Source organism: Anomaloglossus baeobatrachus (assembly GCF_048569485.1).
Source record: "Anomaloglossus baeobatrachus isolate aAnoBae1 chromosome 2 unlocalized genomic scaffold, aAnoBae1.hap1 SUPER_2_unloc_1, whole genome shotgun sequence".
Taxonomy (NCBI): Eukaryota; Metazoa; Chordata; class Amphibia; order Anura; family Aromobatidae; genus Anomaloglossus; species Anomaloglossus baeobatrachus.
In genome coordinates, this window is record NW_027441779.1 from 1088202 (window position 1) to 1108347 (window position 20146).

At 44.3% G+C, this 20146-nt stretch overlaps 1 protein-coding gene across 1 annotated transcript in view; it reads right to left on the minus strand.

Moving 5' to 3' along the window:
- The window catches only part of GUCY1A2 (guanylate cyclase 1 soluble subunit alpha 2), a 348066-nt gene that overhangs the window by 153246 nt on the left and 174674 nt on the right, over positions 1 to 20146 (minus strand). The window contains exon 4 of the mRNA XM_075331311.1: positions 16181 to 16905. Within this exon, the coding sequence (XP_075187426.1) occupies positions 16181 to 16905 (725 nt within the window). The remainder of the gene's footprint in view (positions 1 to 16180; positions 16906 to 20146) is intronic.

Here is a 20146-nt window from a genome sequence, read left to right on the forward strand (position 1 = left end):
TATAACTTCTGTCCATTCAAAGTACAGGCTTTTTTGTTATTTCCGGTTATATTAAGGATCTACAATTTACAAATCAGTTTGAAAAATTGCACTTTAAACAGTATTTTGGTGAATCCGGCCCATACATTTTAACAGTTGTTGGTAAAAAAGCTACCTCCTCCCGACCCACCACATATATGTATGCCTGGTTTATGTGACTTATCTTCCATGAGTACAAAAGGATCAGATATTAAAATTCAACATTCCCAACCCTTTTATCAACCAAGCAACAAATAATGTTAAGGAGAGTTGGAAATCCCCCCCCCCCATACATATAAGAAAGTCCACCAACTTTATTCCAGTGTTGATAAATGTTAGTTTCTGGTGTCTTAATTAGGTTGCTTTGATAAAATATATATATAAAAAAAGTCTTTGAATAACTAAATGCAGCAAATTTTCTCCCAAATTGACAATATACAGAAGCTGCCGGTAATGAGCAAATATCACATTTGCATTACATTAAAGAGATGCCTTGAAATTACAAGCAGTAAATGTGATGAAAAGTTTCACAAAAAGTCAGAACATGACATTTTACATAAAATCCTTATCATCTTCATAATTTCGTCTAAGTCTCATCAAGATGTAACAGCAGATTTATCTACAGTACCCTACATCTACAGTATATCCTAATCTTACGCACGTCCATCATTGATGATAATCAGCAATCAATGACTAGTTCTAATGTGCAGATGTGAGTGTGACAATTCAGTGTTTGGCCATTTGTGTGGGGGGTGAACTGTTCTTAATTAGACCAGGCATATGTTTTCGTTGTTAAATCAAGAGAAGTTAGCTATTGTCTCACCCGAGACTGATGCTTTATTGTCTGCAAATGTGTATGCCCTCAGCCCTTCTGACTGCATACTTCAGAGGAAAATTATGTGGTCGGATTAAACTAGCAACCAATGAAAGAGCAGCCATCGCCAATAAGAGAACTGAGAGGTATAAAAGGGCCATGCTTCTGTCACCAGGAGACTTATGCTACATGACATCAGCCGAGGAGCTATGGTTACAGCTGGAGGATCACAGAACTGCTTCATGACTCATTCTACTGGATTTCAGCCCAGGATTCACGGTTCCAGCTGAAAGTTCACAGAACTGCTTCACTGCTCAATACTAAGCCCACAACTTTGCTTGGAGAACCCAGCTTGAGATTACTTGGTTGCCTAGCTATATACAGTATCTTGATGTGCTTAGTCAGCTTCCTAAGCTTGCTGCTATCTCTTTTCAGTTAGTACCCACCAAAAGCTGGGTGCTGCTGGAATGGGATAGTTGGCCCTGGAAGCCTCAAAGTCATGAAGATTCTAATCTGTGGAGGAACAGCGAAAGAATGAGACTTACTTTTACCAATTGTGTTCTTGCTGGGAATGTACAATATGCTTTTGACTTTTGAACCAAGGGCTTCTTGGTTACCCGATGTTTACCATGGTTACCAGCGTCCGCAGAAGCCAGCTTCTGCTGTCTGCACATTTAGTTGTTGCTCTGTCGCTGTCACACACAGCGATGTGTGCTTCACAGCGGGAGAGCAACAACTAAAAAATGGCCCAGGACATTCAGCAACAACCAGCGACCTCATAGCAGGGGCCAGGATGTTGCTGGATGTCACACACAGCGACATCGCTAGCAACGTCACAAAAGTTGTTTGTTAGCAGCGATGTTGCTAGCCATGTTGCTTAGTGTGACGTGGCCTTTAGACAACAACCTTTGCCATAGCTTGCTTAACATAGCCAGGAAATGAGTCAGTTTCCCTTGCATAATACTGGCTTCTCACTAACTAGAGCAGAGGTGATCACAATCACAACTGGAAAGTCCCTAGCTTGGTGACTCATCCAGAAGGAGGGGGGAGCACAGAAAAATACAGGAGCAGAGACAGAATTACTTCAGATCAGTCTGGGACACAGAACAACACGGTTCCTGGAAGGCATGCTTCAGAGCTATTCCAGGTAGAACCGGCCAGACCGGGGCAGGCTGGAGACACAGGGTGGAAGGGGACCGGTACCGGTAGATCTTGTGGGACAGAGGAATTCAACAGCGGTCGCTGAAGGAGAGCTTCATTGATTCACCAGGACTGACGCTACTACAGGATGCAGAGCCCTAGGGCAAGTTATATTTCACGTTGGCTTCCAAAATTTGCAGGACGGAAAGATTTCAAGTCTCCCATGCACCACCCAAATAGCTCAAGGCACAGTGATACACAAGATCCGGGACTAAGTTCAGCGGCTCATCCCAAGGCAAGGATCCACTTCACCTGCGATAGGGCTGGGACACTTAAACAATCAAGGGGGTCCACAAGGTGTTTTATGCCACAGGGATCGACACAGCACATCTTAGAGAAGGAGAGACCCACAGAGACTGCCATACCGGACCTAACCTCTGACCTACCCAGGATCGACCGGAGCTTCATCACGACAGAGATCAGTACCCGGGGTGCGACGTTGAACCAGTAAGTAAAGACCTGGAACCCGCACCTATTGACTCTGACTCTGATTGCCCTGCACTCTGGCGCTCCCAAGGACTGCTGTGCCCCCACCATCCTCCCGAGGCCCGCTCCGCCTGTGGGGAGCGATACCATACCGGCTGCACCCAACATCTGCCCCAGTGAGAGACCCTGCAGTGGTGGCCGCCTACCTGGCCACATCTCACAGGTGGCGTTACGATCATCTAAAGACCTTCCTCAACATCACCCCCATCCTCCACCTCCAACTACCACCTCCATCCTTCCTACCACCCTCCACCCTCCTTTCTGTACGCATCAGAGCAGCGGAACTGGGCCAGGCCACCCCATGGCGACACACAGGATCTGCATCCCCGGCCCGGCGACGAGTAGGTTGAAGCGCCTGCCCTGTGGGGCGATACATTTGGCGTCACAAACAGGATATTCGTGCCCACAATAACCGGGTACTGTGTGCCTTACAGGATTGTGTCAATTGTTTATTTTGTGCCCGCGGCCGTGGGTACTGAACGAATACCGGATTGTGACTGTACACTGGCGTCCATTGAAAAAGAAAGGATGGGCGCCATGTGTACCCAAAAAGACTGGCACCGAAATGGAGCATTCAGGTCACATAAGTCGTATTGATGAAATGTTATGGCCAAAAACTGAAGTTCTGCCACATGTGACCGTTAACTCTGTTTAACACAGAAGATGTGAAAATCAAGCTTTGTACTCTCTGCTTACTGTATATTTGTTATTCCATTTTCACTTGTAAAGTTCACTTTAAGTTTATGTTCCAGTAATCCAGAAAAAGAAGGCGGCAGCTCACAGGGTAAGTGGCCAAAAAACTTTATTCTGCTATTGCAGACAAGCTCAGGAACAGTGAGGAGAGGACGGAGTGCAGGGACGGGGAGCGGACGACAGCCTGCTTCGCGCTGTGAGTAGCGCTTTGACAAGTCCTCTCTTTACGTTTATAATAATAATGGATTGAATCCTTCCATGCTAATGCACTGCATCTGGTTGTTAGGGTGAACACTTTGAAATGTTCACTAGTTGCCTGGTCCTGACCTAATTGGTGTGGATCAAGTGCATGCACGAAAGAATTGATACCAGATAAATAGATGTAAGCCTCACCTTGATCAGAGAATGGCGCAACTCCAAGACAGATTTATTTCAACAGAGCATCGACTTATTTAAACTAGGAAAAGGAGCGTGATCGGCTCTACAGTGGGCATGCTCAGATGTGTCCATTGGTCAATGGGTTGGTCAATGGGTCAGTCCATGGGCTGATCCGTGGGTTAGTCCGTGAGGTCATTAGTGGGTTGGTCCATGAGGTTGGCTAGTGTAACTTTTTCTTATATGGTGACCTTCTTACATTTGGACATTCCTTACATACCAGGGTATGCAGGGTGTGGAGAACAGGAAGTGGCAGCCATCTTAAATGTGTGTCACATGATGATAGCTGTACTGACTTATGCAAGGAGAAATTATTTCATTGAACATTTTTCCCACAATCACCTATGTCTTGATGTTAATTAAGTATTTGATCCAATGGCCCTCCTTAACACTGGGGATCCTGTATCATCTGAAGGTCTGTGGCCAGTGGGAAACATCTACAGAAATCAACATCACACACCAAGAGGAATCCATCTCAGAAGTGCCTAATTTGTTATAGAACACCTCGGCCTGGGGTCCCTTACTTTCCAATCTTTCTTCTCGCTTTTGAATTCGAAAGCTTTATTGGCTCCCACCTCTATTACTTGTCTTTGAGTCCTTCTGGTCCTTATCTTTGAGAAACATTGTGACATGACCTTTAATCCTCCCAATAGCATTCTGGTTTCAGTTATGGAGGTGGTGCCGGGTACGGGTTCAGTCACTCTGTGTATGGAGAGCGGCGGGTGTACTGACTAACAGCAGGTTCTATTCTTGAGAGGCTGTCAGTCAGTGTGGGGGGGCACTTTTACACCTGTCGCTCTCCATACACGGAGTGACTGAACTCGCGCTGGCACCACCCTCATGACTGAAACCGGACTGCGGCCGGGAGGATTAAAGTTCATTTCCTCCTGGCAGCAGTGTCTAATGTGCAGCTGCCTTTCAGGTTCAGAATGCTATTAACCTACAGTTAACTCCATATCTGCAGCTTAATAGCATTATCCACGTAACAGGTTCCCTTTAATTGAAGGGGTCTTATGTAGTATCTAAAAGTATTTAGGAGTCTAATTTCAGGTCTGATCAGGTGGAGACATCTGGTCTGTAGTCTTACGTATTTGTTGGGTCTGGTTTGTTTACTACCTAACAGATAATACATTTTTATGTTAATACTGTAGTTCTACAAAGGGGGTTTGACAATTAAAATTTCTTATGATCATATCAAAGACCCCAACCTTGTACCCACTCCAATAGATGAACTGGAGCTACACGAATTACTGGCACCATCGTAGTGAAACATGAAGGAAGAAATCTTGAATCACCATTAACAATTTTTGTAAGTATACACTGAGATGTAAGAGCAAGATTAAGAGAATTAATTAAGCAGGGACAGTCACTCACTGCAATTATAGGGGTAATTACTTTGCAAATATCCAACATAATTACAATAAATCAAGTTGATCTGCTACAGATAACAGTGAGCACAAAGGAAGAAATTACAAACTCGAGCAGCAATCTTATAGGAAACCGCAATCTTAAAGAAACACAAGTTCTCTGAAGTTTTTATCCATTTTTTGGGGAGGGGCGGGTAAATATTTAATTGGATCACGCTCTTGGACACTTCTCTTGGCTTTAGGGTACCGTCACACTTTAGCGACGTAGCAGCGATCCCACCAGCAATCTGACCTGGTCAGGATCGCTGCTGTGTCGCTACATGGTCGCTGGTGAGCTGTCAAACAGGCAGATCTCACCAGTGACCAGCCCCCAGCCAGCAGCGATGTGGAAGCGACGCTGCGCTTGCACGGAGCTGGCGTCTGGAAGCTGCGGACACTGGTAACTAAGGTAAACATCGGGTATGGTTACCCGATGTTTACCTTAGTTACCAGCGCACACCGCTTAGCTTAGCATGTGCAGGGAGCAGGAGCCGGCACTGGCAGCGTGAGAGCTGCGGAGGCTGGTAACGAAGGTAAATATCAGGTAACCACCTTGGTTACCCGATGGTTACCTTTGTTACAGCTTACCGCAGGCTGTCAGACGCCGGCTCCTGCTCCCTGCACATTCAGGATTGTTGCTCTCTCGCTGTCACACACAGCGATGTGTGCTTATCAGCGGGATAGCAACAATAAAAAAACAAACCAGGGCTGTGTGTAACGAGCAGCGATTTCACAGCAGGGGCCAGATCGCTGCTCAGTGTCACACACAGCGAGATCGCTAATGAGGTCACAAAAAACGTGACTCAGCAGCGATCTCAGTAGCGATCTCGCTGTGTGTGAAGTACCCCTTAGGTCTCATGCTCCATGTACAGTAGATAGTATATGGACTTCTTATACTGCACCCGTAAACCTTGAAGAGATCTGCCCTAAATCTGTATACATTCCATTTTATAATGGAAGTATATTACATTTTTTTTGTTCTCCAAAAACATAAAATTAACTGAAAGAAATTAGGGCATGCTCCATCCAATAATACAATACTACCAATAATAGTACTAATATTTTAATGCACTGCTTCTAAGGGAGAGAAGTTTAGAAACGTGGCACTGTATAGATCATTGGCAACTTAGAGGGACTCTGCAGGGGCCTAAATTGTCATTTTCTAAACTATTTCCTCTAAAATTAAGGGATAAAAGGGCATTCAGTCATCCAATCATTGAGCAGGATCAGGTGACTGATGGTTGGGACATCTTCATCTCCATTAGGATGACTTTCTATCAGTTGTTCACCCTTAGCCATTCAGTGGCTCAGTAGTATGGATGCAACTATATACTTATTGTCCCAGTGAAAATTGCAGGAGCAGCTAGGGAGCAAAGTTGTAAGTAATATATATTTCTTGCTTTAATAACAAGACATTCCCACTGGAAGCTTTGAAAAAGTTCTAGAAAACTTATTTTCTATCTATCTATCTATCTATCTATCTATCTATCTATCTAGCTATCAATCTGTCTCTATCACGATGACTCTGGGATAGCAGAGAATCGGAGCCCCTAAGCTATCCCTCAAGCTAGGGAGCCCTACGCTATCCCTATTCTCAGGGATACCCCTAGTAGTGGGGATGCCCGAATTTCCTTCCTGGCCCTGCTCTTGACCAGTCATGATCTGTTTCCCCCTCCTCCTTGCGCCAGGGAGGGCCTGGACAGGAGTGTAATGAAATTCACAAATATAGACAGACAGGGGAAACCAAAATACTGTCACACAGCATGCACACACAAAGGTCAAGTCAATAAGAGATTCAGGAGGAAACACAAAAGTTGAAAGGAAGCTACAAAACAACAGGGATAAATCCACAATCGCAACAAGCAAATAGCACAATTTTAACCACAGAATCTGTGACACCACACCACACAGACCAACATAGAAACTATAGCTGGCATGGGTAGAATATTTCATCCAACTTAAATAGAAGAGCAGGTGTGATTGGCCTCCCCACCACATGTGATCAAAGGAACCTAACAAGCAGATAACCAGAGATTGGCTCTGTCGAGCCTGCCTATGAATCAAAACACAGCAGGTCAACGTTCGAGTCTGTCTGTGCTGATCCCAGACACTATAGTATCAATTGACCAGAGTGTCAGAAACTGCATTCTGAAGAGAGCTCAACATTGCCATGACAGTTGGCAAAGTTTGAGTAAACCTCTGTGTGACACTATCTCTCTTTATCAATCTATCAATTTATTTATCTTTCACATCTAAACATACAGTATAAAACATATCTACATATCTTTAAGAGGTAGTCTGAAGGTCAAACAAATTGTAATCTAAATATCTATTTAGTGCCATAATCTAAACTAATTTCTAATACACTTGCATTAAAAATTTCCTACTGTTCCCTAACTGCACTAACTGTTATTATATTTTTTTCCCTCCTTCCTCTCTAATGATGCTTATTTTGTGAATCCCATTGCATTCTGGGATACTCAAACAAAGCATCATCTGTTATCACTGCCACAACCTCTGCCACCTCCCTAAAACGAAGTGTCATCAGTAATGCTCGTTTCAGGTGCTGGTCTGGTCCCTGCTCTGTCTCTGCATGCAGTCATTGTGCAATGTACACAATGACAGCACACTCTGTGTTGCCAGCTTAGATCAGTAGTAACAAGCCAGCCACACAGAGCAGAGTGCACTATCAGTGCGTGGTGTCAGAATACTGGCGTTCAGAGAGCAAAGCCGCCCCTGCAAATATCATCACTTTTGGGGGAGAAACTGGAGCCTGCATCATGCCAATGCGCACTGCTCTGTTGCAGGCTCTTTATTACTGATCTGAGCCTGCAGCACAGAGCACATTGCTCAATGACAGCACACTGGGACAGAACGGAGACCAGACCAGACCCTGAAATAAGTATCACTGATGAGGCTTTATTTCAGGCATGGGGACAACGGTGTGACAGTGACCACAACTTTTGCTCCCTAATGACGCTTTGTTTGAGAATCCCAGGAAGCGTCATCACACAGGAAATAGGGAGAAAAAATACAATAACACAGTGTAATTAGGGAAGGAGAGGGAATTTTTAATGCAAGCAGATTAGATAGATAGGGATTTGTATTAAATTTTCTTTGACCTTTGGACTACCGCTTTAATCCAAATAATAAAAGTAAATTGGCCAAGAGCACAAATCCTAGCACAATGGTCACTGCTGCTTCATATAGCCAACCACTGGAAGTTGAATGGGTCACCAATCTGTTATGTTAGAAAAGTCCTCTGACATCAAGCTGATGACATATTGTCCCACAACTAGTATTACCAATGGTTGAGTGGGAGAACCAGCAACAAGTGTTTTATTTCCCTACAGTGTCCCCACAGGAGAAATGAAGTATTACACAAGGTAAACAAGAAGCTCATACCTTGAGAAATAACCCCATAGTGTGAATTAGGCCTAGGACACATGACGAGAAAAACGGTGCGAGTGGAATGCGATAAAAAATTGCATTCCACTCGGACCAATATTACTCTATGGGTCAGCACCCATGAGTGATTATTTTCTCAGCCCTAATCGGACCGAGAAAACTGTCGCAGCATAATGTGAGTGGAATGTGATCCTGTTCCACTCGCACCCATACAAGTCTATGGGGGGAGAGAAACATCGCACTGCTCTAGTGTTACACCGGTGTAACGCGAGAGCAGTGCGATTTTTGCATCAGCCGGCAACGGAGGAGATAGGGACATAAATCCCTCCCGTCCACAGCACCGGCCCTCCCCTCCGCAGCGTCGGCCCTCCACTCAGTGTCATGCCCTGAACCAATGCATATTAGATAGGGCTGTGAAACACTAACTATATGAGTTGCTGACACTCTATTAAGCGAGCTGTTGCCTGTGGTCTGCACATGTGGTATCTATCAAACATGTGGTGCTGACATACAGAGAGATTTTTGGCACACCATTAACACATGGTCTGGGATTAGGGACCAGAGTGTTCTGATTACCTCCTGATGAATCTCACTAACATAGGAGAGAGGAAACGCGTTGAGGTATTGAGGCTATCAGTAAATATAATCAGAATAGGCAGTAGAAGTGAAACTGCATTAATTATATAATTGAGATTGGTCTAATGAGCTGGAGGAGTTGTTTAATATTGTAGGTTATAGTATCATTCCTACACCCCAGCAGCAATCTAGTGGCTGACTTGAATAACTGGATATGGGGGGGAGATAAAGAATATGAGCTCTACCCCAGGTCTTATTGATGTAAACCTGACCCTGGATAGGGAATTTCCACAATAGGAACCAACACCCCTAACATTTATTAAAGTAGGGCTAAGTAATGGTTATTTGGGAGAAGTGTGAATTCGGGGACAGATGTCCTACTCCTGCACATATAATATCCTTTTCTAGTATATAGAATAGAGTCTAAATTGACTTCTTCTCCAGTCGTTCTGGGACATCTAGAACATCAGTACACAACTCCCCTCCACAATCTTTCCCATCCCCGCAGAAATCTCAATCACCTTGACTTACATTCATTTTCTCAGTCACTTTTCCCTCTTGCAGACATTGCTTCTTCACACAATGCAGATGCTGCAGCCACTTTATATAACACCACCATCTCTGCAGCTCTCGAATCAGCTGCCTCTCTCACACACACCAAAACCTGCACAAACAACAGGCAACCCTGGCACACGAACCAGACTAAAGAATTGAGACGGGCTTCCAGAATTGCTGAGCGCAGATGGAAGAGGTCTCATTTCACCGAGCACTTCGTTACATACAAACAAGCTCTCACCACTTTCAAGTCTGCACTCACTTCTGCAAATCAAGCCTACTTCTCATCCCTCATATCCTCTCTATCCCACAACTCTAAACAGCTATTCAACACTTTCAACTCTCTCCTCCGTCCCCCGGCACCACCTCCGTCTCCTCTCATCTCAGCTGAAGACTTTGCCTCTTTCTTCAAGCAGAAGATTGACAACATCAGAGCAAGCTTTGTCCCATAATCACCACAGCCACTCCTCACAACTACTCAGCCTTATTCCTCCAAATCCAGCTTCTCCACCATGACAGAAGATCATCTTTCCACTCTACTCTCAAGATCACATCTCACAACCTGCCTGCTCGATCCACTCCCATCTCACCTCATCCCCAATCTCACCACAGTCTTCATCCCAACCCTAACCCATCTCTTCAACCTATCATTAACAACTGGTGTATTTCCTTCATGCTTTAAACATGACTCCATCACACCCATCCTCAAAAGCCCTCCCTTGATCCTTCCTCTGTGTCAAACTATCGCCCCATATCACTTCTTCCTTATGCCTCAAAACTACTGGAACAGCATGTGCATCTTGAACTGTCCTCTTACCTCTTTTCCTGCTCCCTCTTTAACCGACTACAATCTGGCTTCCGACCCTATCATTCCACTGAAACTGCCCTAACAAAAGTCACTAACGACCTACTAACCGCAAAATCCAAGCGACACTACTCTGTCCTCCTCCTTCTGGACCTGTCCTCTGCCTTTGACACAGTAGACCACTCCCTTCTACTACAAATTCTCTCGTCTCTGGGCATCACAGACTTGGCGCTATCTTGGATCTCCTCATACTTAACCGACCGAACTTTCAGCGTCTCCCACTCTCACACCACTTCCTCATCTTGCCCCCTATCTGTCGGGGTCCCCCAAGGTTCAGTTCTTGGACCCCTGCTGTTCTCCATCTACACCCTTGGCCTGGACCAGCTCATAGAGTCCCACGGCTTTCAGTATCATCTCTACGCTGATGATACGCAGATCTACCTCTCTGGACCTGACATCACCTCCATACTAACCAGAATCCCACAATGTCTGTCTGCTATTTCATCCTTTTTCTCTGCCCGATTCTTAAAATTGAACATGGACAAAACAGAATTCATTGTCTTTCCCCCCTATCACTCAACTCCCCCACCTGACATATCCATCAATGTCAATGGCTGCCCACTCTCCCCGGTCCCTCGTGCTCGCTGCCTGGGAGTATTCCTAGACTCTGATCTCTCTTTCAAGCCACACATCCAAGCCCTCTTCACCTCCTGCCACCTCCAACTTAAAAATATTTCACGGATCCGAACACTCCTTTCCTAAGAAGCTGCAAAAACATTAGTACATGCCCTTATTATCTCCCGCCTGGATTATTGCAACCTCCTGCTCTGTGGCATCCCTTCTAACAATCTCACACCCCTACAATCTATTCTAAACTATGCTGCCCGACTAATCCACCTGTCCCCCCGCTACTCCCCGACCTCTTCTCTCTGCCAATCCCTTCACTGGCTTCCCATTGCCCAACGACTCCACTTCAAAACCCTAACCATGACCTACAGAGCCATCCACAACCTGTCTCCTCCTTACATCTCTGACCTAGTATCCCGGTACTTACCTGCACGTAACCTTCAATCCTCACAAGATCTCCTTCTGTGCTCCCCTCTCATCTCCTCTTCCCACCATCGCATCCAAGATTTCTCCCGTGCCTCCCCCATACTCTGGAATGCTCTGCCACAACACATCAGACTCTCGCCTACCTTGACAAGCTTCAAAAGGAACCTGAAGACCCACCTCTTCCGACAAGCCTACAGCCTGCCGTAACCCTCAGTCTGATGCAGCGCTGCACAATCAGCTCTACCCTCACCTACTATATCCTCACCTATCCCTTGTAGACTGTGAGCCCTCGCGGGCAGGGACCTCTATCCTCCTGTACCTGTCTGTGTCTTGTATTGTTTATGATTATTGTACTTGCCCTATTATGTATACCCCTTTCACATGTAAAGCGCCATGGAATTGATGGCGCTATAATAATAAATAATAATAATCAGTATACTAGCCTATAAATATATTTAATAGGCGATAGTGAACTGGTAGCCTATAGTTTGGGGTGTTTATGGTTCTCCCTATACTAAAGGGACAGGCTTTGAAGTCTTGTGGCCTTATTGTGTTGCAGTAGCATATATGAGTCTGCATAAGCATAATTATTGTTCAGGCCTGGACATATTTTATAGAATTAACTGTAGAAGGTTTGACTGAGATAACAACTACCAGTCTACCTGCTATTCTTGTATCTGAATCCGGTTATTTTTAACTGTGTGTTTCAGATAGGCTTCAAAATTGTGTGGAATTGTTATCAAAAATTTGTAATAGTATTTAATAATAAAGATTATATTTTATTGTACTGTCCACACAGCCAGGGAATTTTTAATATTAGTGGACGATTTGTAGGTCGATACAGTGACTGATCGCACGATCGGACCACAGTTGCATGACACTCGCATGACACTCGGCTCCCACTGTGCTGCGAACGTGAGCCGAATGTAATGCGAGGATTCGCACAAATCCCCGTGTGGCCTCTGCCTTAATACCGTAGTAGTAGTCTGTCTGTGCTGTTTGTTATCTCAGCACTATGTGTGAACAAAGTAAATAGAACTTCTGTGGAATAAAAACAAATGGATGAGTGCCGTGGAAGTGAAAGGGCTGCTGATATGGATGTCTGGATATGGGGGTCCTCTACAATGACAGAACCTCTTTTTAGTTGCACGTTGCTTTGACTTAGATGCAGAATATAGGTTGTGCGAATGAGATTTTGTAAGCCTAACTACCCCTTTAAGCATTTTTTTTGCCAAATTGCCGCAGTCATTTATCTAAACCATTGGTAAAGACTTTTTAAAAAGGATAAATTACTGTGTATTCGAATAATTTGCTCTTTAATTTGACTCATCCATTGGCTTAAGTCATTAATGTGAAAGCTTTTATTCAGTCAATGGAACCGTGATCTGTGTAATATAACAAGCAGGCATGAAATGATACAGAAAATTGTAAACCTTCCAAGGCGAGATCAAGTGTGCGAACTCCGCTGCAGCCAAAGTAATTGCCACATACAGTACTGCGTCTCTTTTCAGACACTTTGCATAATAATAGTTTTGAATACACAAAGGAATAATTTATTCGACTCTCGTAATAAAATAAGTCCAATTTTATTTCAATATTCAGATATTTTGCTACTTTCAGTCTTTATTAGCTTTGATGTACAAGTATGGCTTGTGCACCTCACCAATTGTAATCATTTACTTTCCACATATTGTGAATGTAGGTGTCAGAGAATACAATCCATTTTATACTGTATATAGAAACCATCTTGTCTTATAACTGAATGATGTCATAGGGTACAGCTAACACAGATGGGTGGGAAGTTTCACATTTCTACATACACCCCTGCGGCTCTTATTGGTGCATGGTAATTTCTTTGTTTGGGATACTATAATAATATATAAATTGGTCACATGATGTAATAAAGACAGAAACTCTCAATCCACCACAAACGTGTGTGCTGTATTGATTTCTCCAAGCACTTGTAAAAATAATCTTATTAATTTGGAGTTCCAAGGGCATAGAAAAAGTTTATGTCGCTCATATAGCTAACCTCAGAAGTGTTATCCACAGCACCTCCATGTTTATATCTGCAAGAGGGCTCCCCCACCTGCCATGTGACTTTTACAATATTAGTGCTACCTTATGTGGTAGAAGAGACTCCTCATACAGGGTACATGGTGCAACTATTACATTTGTACCCTGTATGCACTACCTGCGCAACATAGGTGACCTAGATATAGATGATAAGCTCACTGAATCCTAGGCAGTATTGGCATTGTGTATACCCCTACATTCAGTGGCTCCATGTGAACTAGCCTACTATTTGCTGCCCATCTCAATCAGCCATATACGGCCTAAAATGATCCACTACAAAGCACACCGTGATTCCATCTATATCATTATAGTCTATGGACCTGTCAGCACATAAGCCCAAATCCTATTTTGTAGGGGTTCAAATGTAAGCCCAGATGAAGCCATTTGATATAGTGCCAAATGCTATGTGAATGTAAAGAGGTAGACAGGCTGTCATGGTCCCCCTCTGAAGAAAACTATTTGTGTAATGCTTGTATTTCGGTAATGTTTTCCTGTGGTAACAAGTGTTAATTTTCATGTGGGCTGCAGTACTAACAATAAGAGGTCAATGTCTTCCTTTTTACTCTTATATCGACTTTTGTTTGAAAATACAGGGTTAATACCTTTGATTTTTCTGAAGGAGATACTCCATCTCCGAAACACGTACAAATAAATTACAATCAAGTTATTACGACAGGTTCATCCTTTCAACGACAGCTTGGGTTTAACCCTTTCTTCTCCAACTTGGGGAGGTTAATACCTAGTCAGCGAGTGGGGAGGAGTGTTAGGGACCAGGGTAAGTTTGTTCCTGTGCTACAGTCAGTTAGAGAGTTGGCTGGTGAGCTATGAAGAAGTAGGATAACATCACTGCAAAGAGGGTGTGTGTGTGTGGTAAGTGCAAGGGAGCAAGTTAAATCACAATCAAGTTATTACAACTGGTTAATCCTTTCAACGGCAGCTTGGGTTTAACCTTTTCCAGCTTGTGAGGGTTAATACCTAGTCAGTCGGGGAGTGGGGAGGAGTGTTAGAGACCAGGGTGAGTCAGTTCCTGGTCTATAGTCAGAGAGTTGGCTGATGAGCTATGAAGAAGTAGGATACCATCATTGCAAAAAGAGCAACATTGGGTGTATGTGTGGCAAGTACAAGGGAGCAAGTTACAGCAAAGGACCTACAGGGGCAGCAGTTTCCTGAAGCAGGTGAGTAATGGCACTGTAAGACTGACAACACAACATCACTGTCCTGGAGGACAGAAAAGGTAGATTCGGCCAGACTGGTAGCAAAACTAGTAAGGTGGTAGCTAGCAAGAGCTTCCTTACATAGATTCCTAAATTATGCAGTCACCCCTATTGCCAAGCTGTTCTTTTTATTGTAAGAACTGTGTTGGTGTTCATGAGCACTGAAAATATGCCGTTGTACTGTAAAGAAGACAATGGAAAGTTCATTTCATGTTAGTTCGTGTACATTAGTGTTGTTGTTAGTAAAAGAAACTTTGTTTTCACGAGCTGGTGTGGTTTCCTCATCTTGGGTTGCAAGGGAACCGGCGCCGCGCAAAGCATGGCAGAAGTGAATATTGAGGTCTGCTAAACTGAAATACCACCATACACATCCAGGACCCCAAGAATCCCTATTTTTCTGTTGCGTACCGGGATGTGGAAAGTGAGTACCTCGCACATGGTTACTGCCCCGTGCCACGTTACATGAACATAGCATTATAGAGATGATCTTAAAATTATTAAACAGTACATATAGTGCTCCGGAGTTACCATGCATTGGGAATGGTAAGCTTTAAGCTGACCAGAAGCCATGACACACCCAGTTACAGATGTCGTCCGTCATTACCTTTTTTTGAACTTGGTTAATTACCTCCAGAAACAAATTAATATCACAACACGCTACCAGAACCATGGAAAGACTGTAATTCACATCACAACCTATGTTCTGGTGACAGAAGGGAATTTTGGCTCTTTAAAACCAAGGGCAACCTCTTTCTCTGCTAACCCATAGTTACTGCCCTGTCAATGTTCATGTCTCATTTCAGAGCTTTCGATACCTCTTAAATTAATCAACTATGTTCCCAATTAATTGACAGAGCAGATATCTTGAAAACTATTTGAAACTAAAATACAAAACAACCCTGGAAACACTTTTTAAAGGGAATCTGTCAGCAGGTTTTTTCTATGTAAGCTGAAGACAGCATGCTGTAAGGGTTAACACATATAATTCAGAGATGCCTGTCTTGTCAAGGTCCAATCTGTTGTTTATTTGCTATGTTTGTTTAAGCAGAATAACGTCTCATTGCTCGGACTACAAGGACACGAGTATGGCAGTCCGGCCACGTCCCCTCCTCTGATTGACACCTCACTGTCAATATACAATCATTATAGAGAGCCTGGTAAGAGTGGGGACAGCCCTCTCAGCTCTGCTACATGGCTAAATCTAAAAATGTTGATTGTGTCAGAACGACTGCACCCAGTAATTAAGTGATACATAGTTGGATCCAGGATCTCTTGGCCTACACCATGCTTCTTTCAGATGAGGTAGCATAAACCTGCTGACAGACTCCCTTTAACTCTCACCTGAAATGACAAAATGGCAAGGTCAACTTTGCCACTGCATGTCCATGAGACCATATGGACATGCCATGAATTGGATAATTAAACATCTGAAGAATGTTACCTTTTCCTCGTTCTCGAGTCCAGATGTATCTGGAACGTTCCGTATTACAAAGGGGGTGGACAGTCTCAACAGGACTTGCTCAAAAGTGCAGATGATTTTTGGAGAAACAATTTCAAAACTATCATGAAATTTCATGGTTTTATGGACTTCACATTTAATAAGTTTCCTCAGTCCTTCTCCAAGCTGAAGTATCACCATGTTAGGGTCAAACATCAAGTGGAAGGGAAAAGCTCTACAGAATGTGCTAATACTTATCCTCAAGTCTGAAGGAACTTGGGACGATCTTGCTGGAGGTGTTTTTGTGATGTTTGCATTATCACATTCTTTAATTTTAAAGATAAGAGTTTTACAATTACCCGGACTTATAATTTCAGGAAACAGCTTCTCGTTGACATTATTGACTTGTTCAACGTCAACTTTGAGTTGATAGATCTTCTTTCCCGCTGCTTTTATCATACCAAGCATGGCAAACCCTACGATGTGATGGAGATGGAAGCAACTGAGGATGAGGGTCCCATCGGCAAGCTCTTTGCATAGGAAAGAGGGGGATTCAACAGTCACCTGTCTTCCAATTGAAGTCCTAATATGCTCCAACAAAGCATCAAAACCATTGAAGAAGTCAAGTAGTGTTCCTCCGACCGCTCTGAGAACTCTCTCATTTTCCTCAAAGCAAAGGCTAAAGAACTCTTCGCCAAATCTTTCTTGCAACTCTTCAAATTTCAGCCCTGTAATAAAATATATATAGACAATATTAGTATCATTTCTAAATGTTTATTGTCTATTGTGGAAAATTCTTGGTACATTGTTAAAAGGAACCAGGTTTTCTTATGATAAACTAAAGCCACAATCTTTATTTGCTCTATTATTGCTGTCCATCGACCTGTATCTAAGCCCTGAAGTTCTCTCGCATATGCGGAAAAATACCAAATATACTGTACTTGTGGTATATGGTGTGGTCCAGTCTGATGGGCATGTTTTACCCTTTTCTCAATGTCTTCTCTATGGCTTAATTGATGTGGATGACGTGTCTTACGTCATCCCCACATCGCCGTAAATCTTGTACCTGCACTGTTGACGTGAGGATCACAATGGTACTCTATGCTATGCCCCGCTAAAGGCAAAGTCGTATAAAGCACAGTACAGGACTTTGCTCCGCCTTTAGTAGGCCAGAGCAAAGTACGACTGCATTTCAACTGTGCAGATGCAAGATTCGTGCAGGTCCGTTGATGACGTTGGACCCATCATCCTCATCAATCAACCGAAGGGACGATTCTGCATATAGATGAAGCGCCAAAGAAAAAACATGCCCATTGGGCCGGACTGTGCCGCATGTCAGAAGTATACAAGGTATATTTTGACATATGGAGGTTGAGTTCACGTCTTAAATACAGGTCGATAAACTGCAATAATAAAGCATATCACAGTAGTGGCTTTAGTTTATAATGAGAAAACCTGGTGACAGGTTCCCTTTAAGTGCTCATGTAATTATTTTATCGGAGTACTCAGGACGTCGTAAACATTACTGATTTAAAGGAGCTTTCCCGGCTAGGAAATTTATGGCATTAGAAGGAGGAACCGAATATCTATCTTGAGAATGCGGCTCTGTTCTGTGCAGTTACATATAAAAAGCTAGATGTGCATGCACAGGTCTCTTAATTTAGGCTGAATTCACACATCTAGTAATCATCCGTTAGCACAGATCGGTTGGCAAAAAAGTTGTGCAAACTCAACTTTTTTGCACAATTTTGAGTTGATTGATTATTGCAGAATCCGTTTTTTTAACATTGGAGGAAAACGGATCCATTAAAGGGACTCCGCCAGCAGGTTTCTGCAATGAAATCTGAAGACAGCATGCTGCAAGAGTTAAAATAGAACATTCAGCCCTGCATCTGTTATTTCACAGTCCTTTTTTGTTTATTTGCAAAGTTAAGGCCCCTTTACACACTGAGACTTTCAGCGATCCCACCAGCGATCCCAACCTGGCCGGGATCACTACAAAGTCTCTGGTGAGTCTCTGGTGAGCTGTCAAACAGGCAAACCTGGCCAACGACGCAACAGCGATCCGGACCTGCAGAACGACCTAGCTAGTCAAACACTGGAAACGAGTGATGTGTCACAATATCTGTCAATCACTATTCTCTGTCAGTCGGTCTCTCCCTCTCGGTCTCTATTCTCTCTCTGTTGGTCCGTCACTATCTCTGTCCCTCTCTCACAGTCTGTCGGTCATTTTCCCCTCCTCTCTCATACTCACCGATCCCCGATCCCCGGCGCGGCGCTGCACGGCATTCACACTGCTGCGGCGGCTTTTACTATTTTGAAAAAGCCGGCCGCTCATTAAACAATTTCGTATTCCCTACTTTCCCCGCCCACAGGCACCTATGATTGGTTGCAGTGAGACACGCCCCCACGCTGAGTGACAGGTGTCTCACTGCACCCAATCACAGCAGCCGGTGGGCGGGTCTATACTGTGCAGTGAAATAAATAATTAAATAATTTAAAAAACGGCGTGCGGTCCCCCCAATTTTAATACCAGCCAGATAAAACCATACGGTTGAAGGCTGGTATTCTCAGGATGGGGAGCTCCACATTATGGGGAGCCCCCCAGCCTAACAATATCAGTCAGCAGCCGCCAGAATTGCCGCATACGTTATATGCGACAGTTCTGGGACTGTACCCGGCTCTTCCCGATTTGCCCTGGTGTGTTGGCAAATCGGGGTAATAAGGTGTTATTGGCAGCCCATAGCTGCCAATAAGTCCTAGATTAATCATGTCAGGCGTCTCCCCGAGATACCTTCCATGATTAATCTGTAAATTACAGTAAATAAACACACACAACTGAAAAAATCATTTATTAGAAATAAAAAGCACGAACAAATTCCCTCATCACCAATTTAATCAGCCCCAAAAAGCCCTCCATGTCCGGCGTTATCCACGGACCTCCAGCGTCGCTTCCAGCTCTGCTGCATGCAGGTGACAGGAGCAGCAGAAGACAGCGCCGCTCCTGTCACCTCCACGCAGCTAATGAAGACAGCCGTGCGATCGGCTGAGCTGTCACTGAGGTTACCCGCTGTCACTGGATCCAGCGGTGGATGCAGCGGTGGCCGCGGGTAACCTCAGTGACAGCTCAGCTGATCACGCTACTCACCTCAGTTGCTGCGTGGAGCGAACCGGAGCGGCGGTGTCTGCTGCAGCTCCGGTCACCTCCATGCAGCTGAGCTGGAAGCGACGCTGGAGGTCTGTGGATTACGCCGGACATGGAGGGCTTTTTGGGGCTGATTAAATTGGTGATGAGGGAATTTGTTTGTGTTTTTTATTTCTAATAAATGATTTTTTCGGGTGTGTGTGTTTATTTACTGTAATTTACAGATTAATCAAGGAAGATATCTCGGTGAGACGCCTGACATGATTAATGTAGGACTTATTGGCAGCTATGGGCTGCCAATAACTCCTTATTACCCCGATTTGCCAACACACCAGGGCAAATCGGGAAGAGCCGGGTACAGTCCCAGAACTGTCGCATATAATGTATGCGGCAATTCTGGGCGGCTGCTGACTGATATTGTTAGGCTGGGGGGCTCCCCATAACGTGAAGCTCCCCATCCTGAGAATAACAGCCTTCAGCCGTATGGCTTTATCTGGCTGGTATTAAAATTGGGGGGACCGCACGCCATTTTTTAAATTTTTTAATTATTTATTTCACTGCACAGTATAGACCCGCCCACCGGCTGCTGTGATTGGGTGCAGTGAAACACCTGTCACTCAGCGTGGGGGCGTGTCTCACTGCAACCAATCAAAGGCGCCTGTGGGCGGGTAAAGTAGGGAATACGAAATTGTTTAATGAGCGGCCGGCTTTGTCAAAATAGTAAAAGCCGCCGGAGCAGTGTGAACGCCGTGCAGCGCCGCGCCGGGGATCGGGGATCGGTGAGTATGAGAGAGGAGGGGAAAATGACCGACAGACTGTGAGAG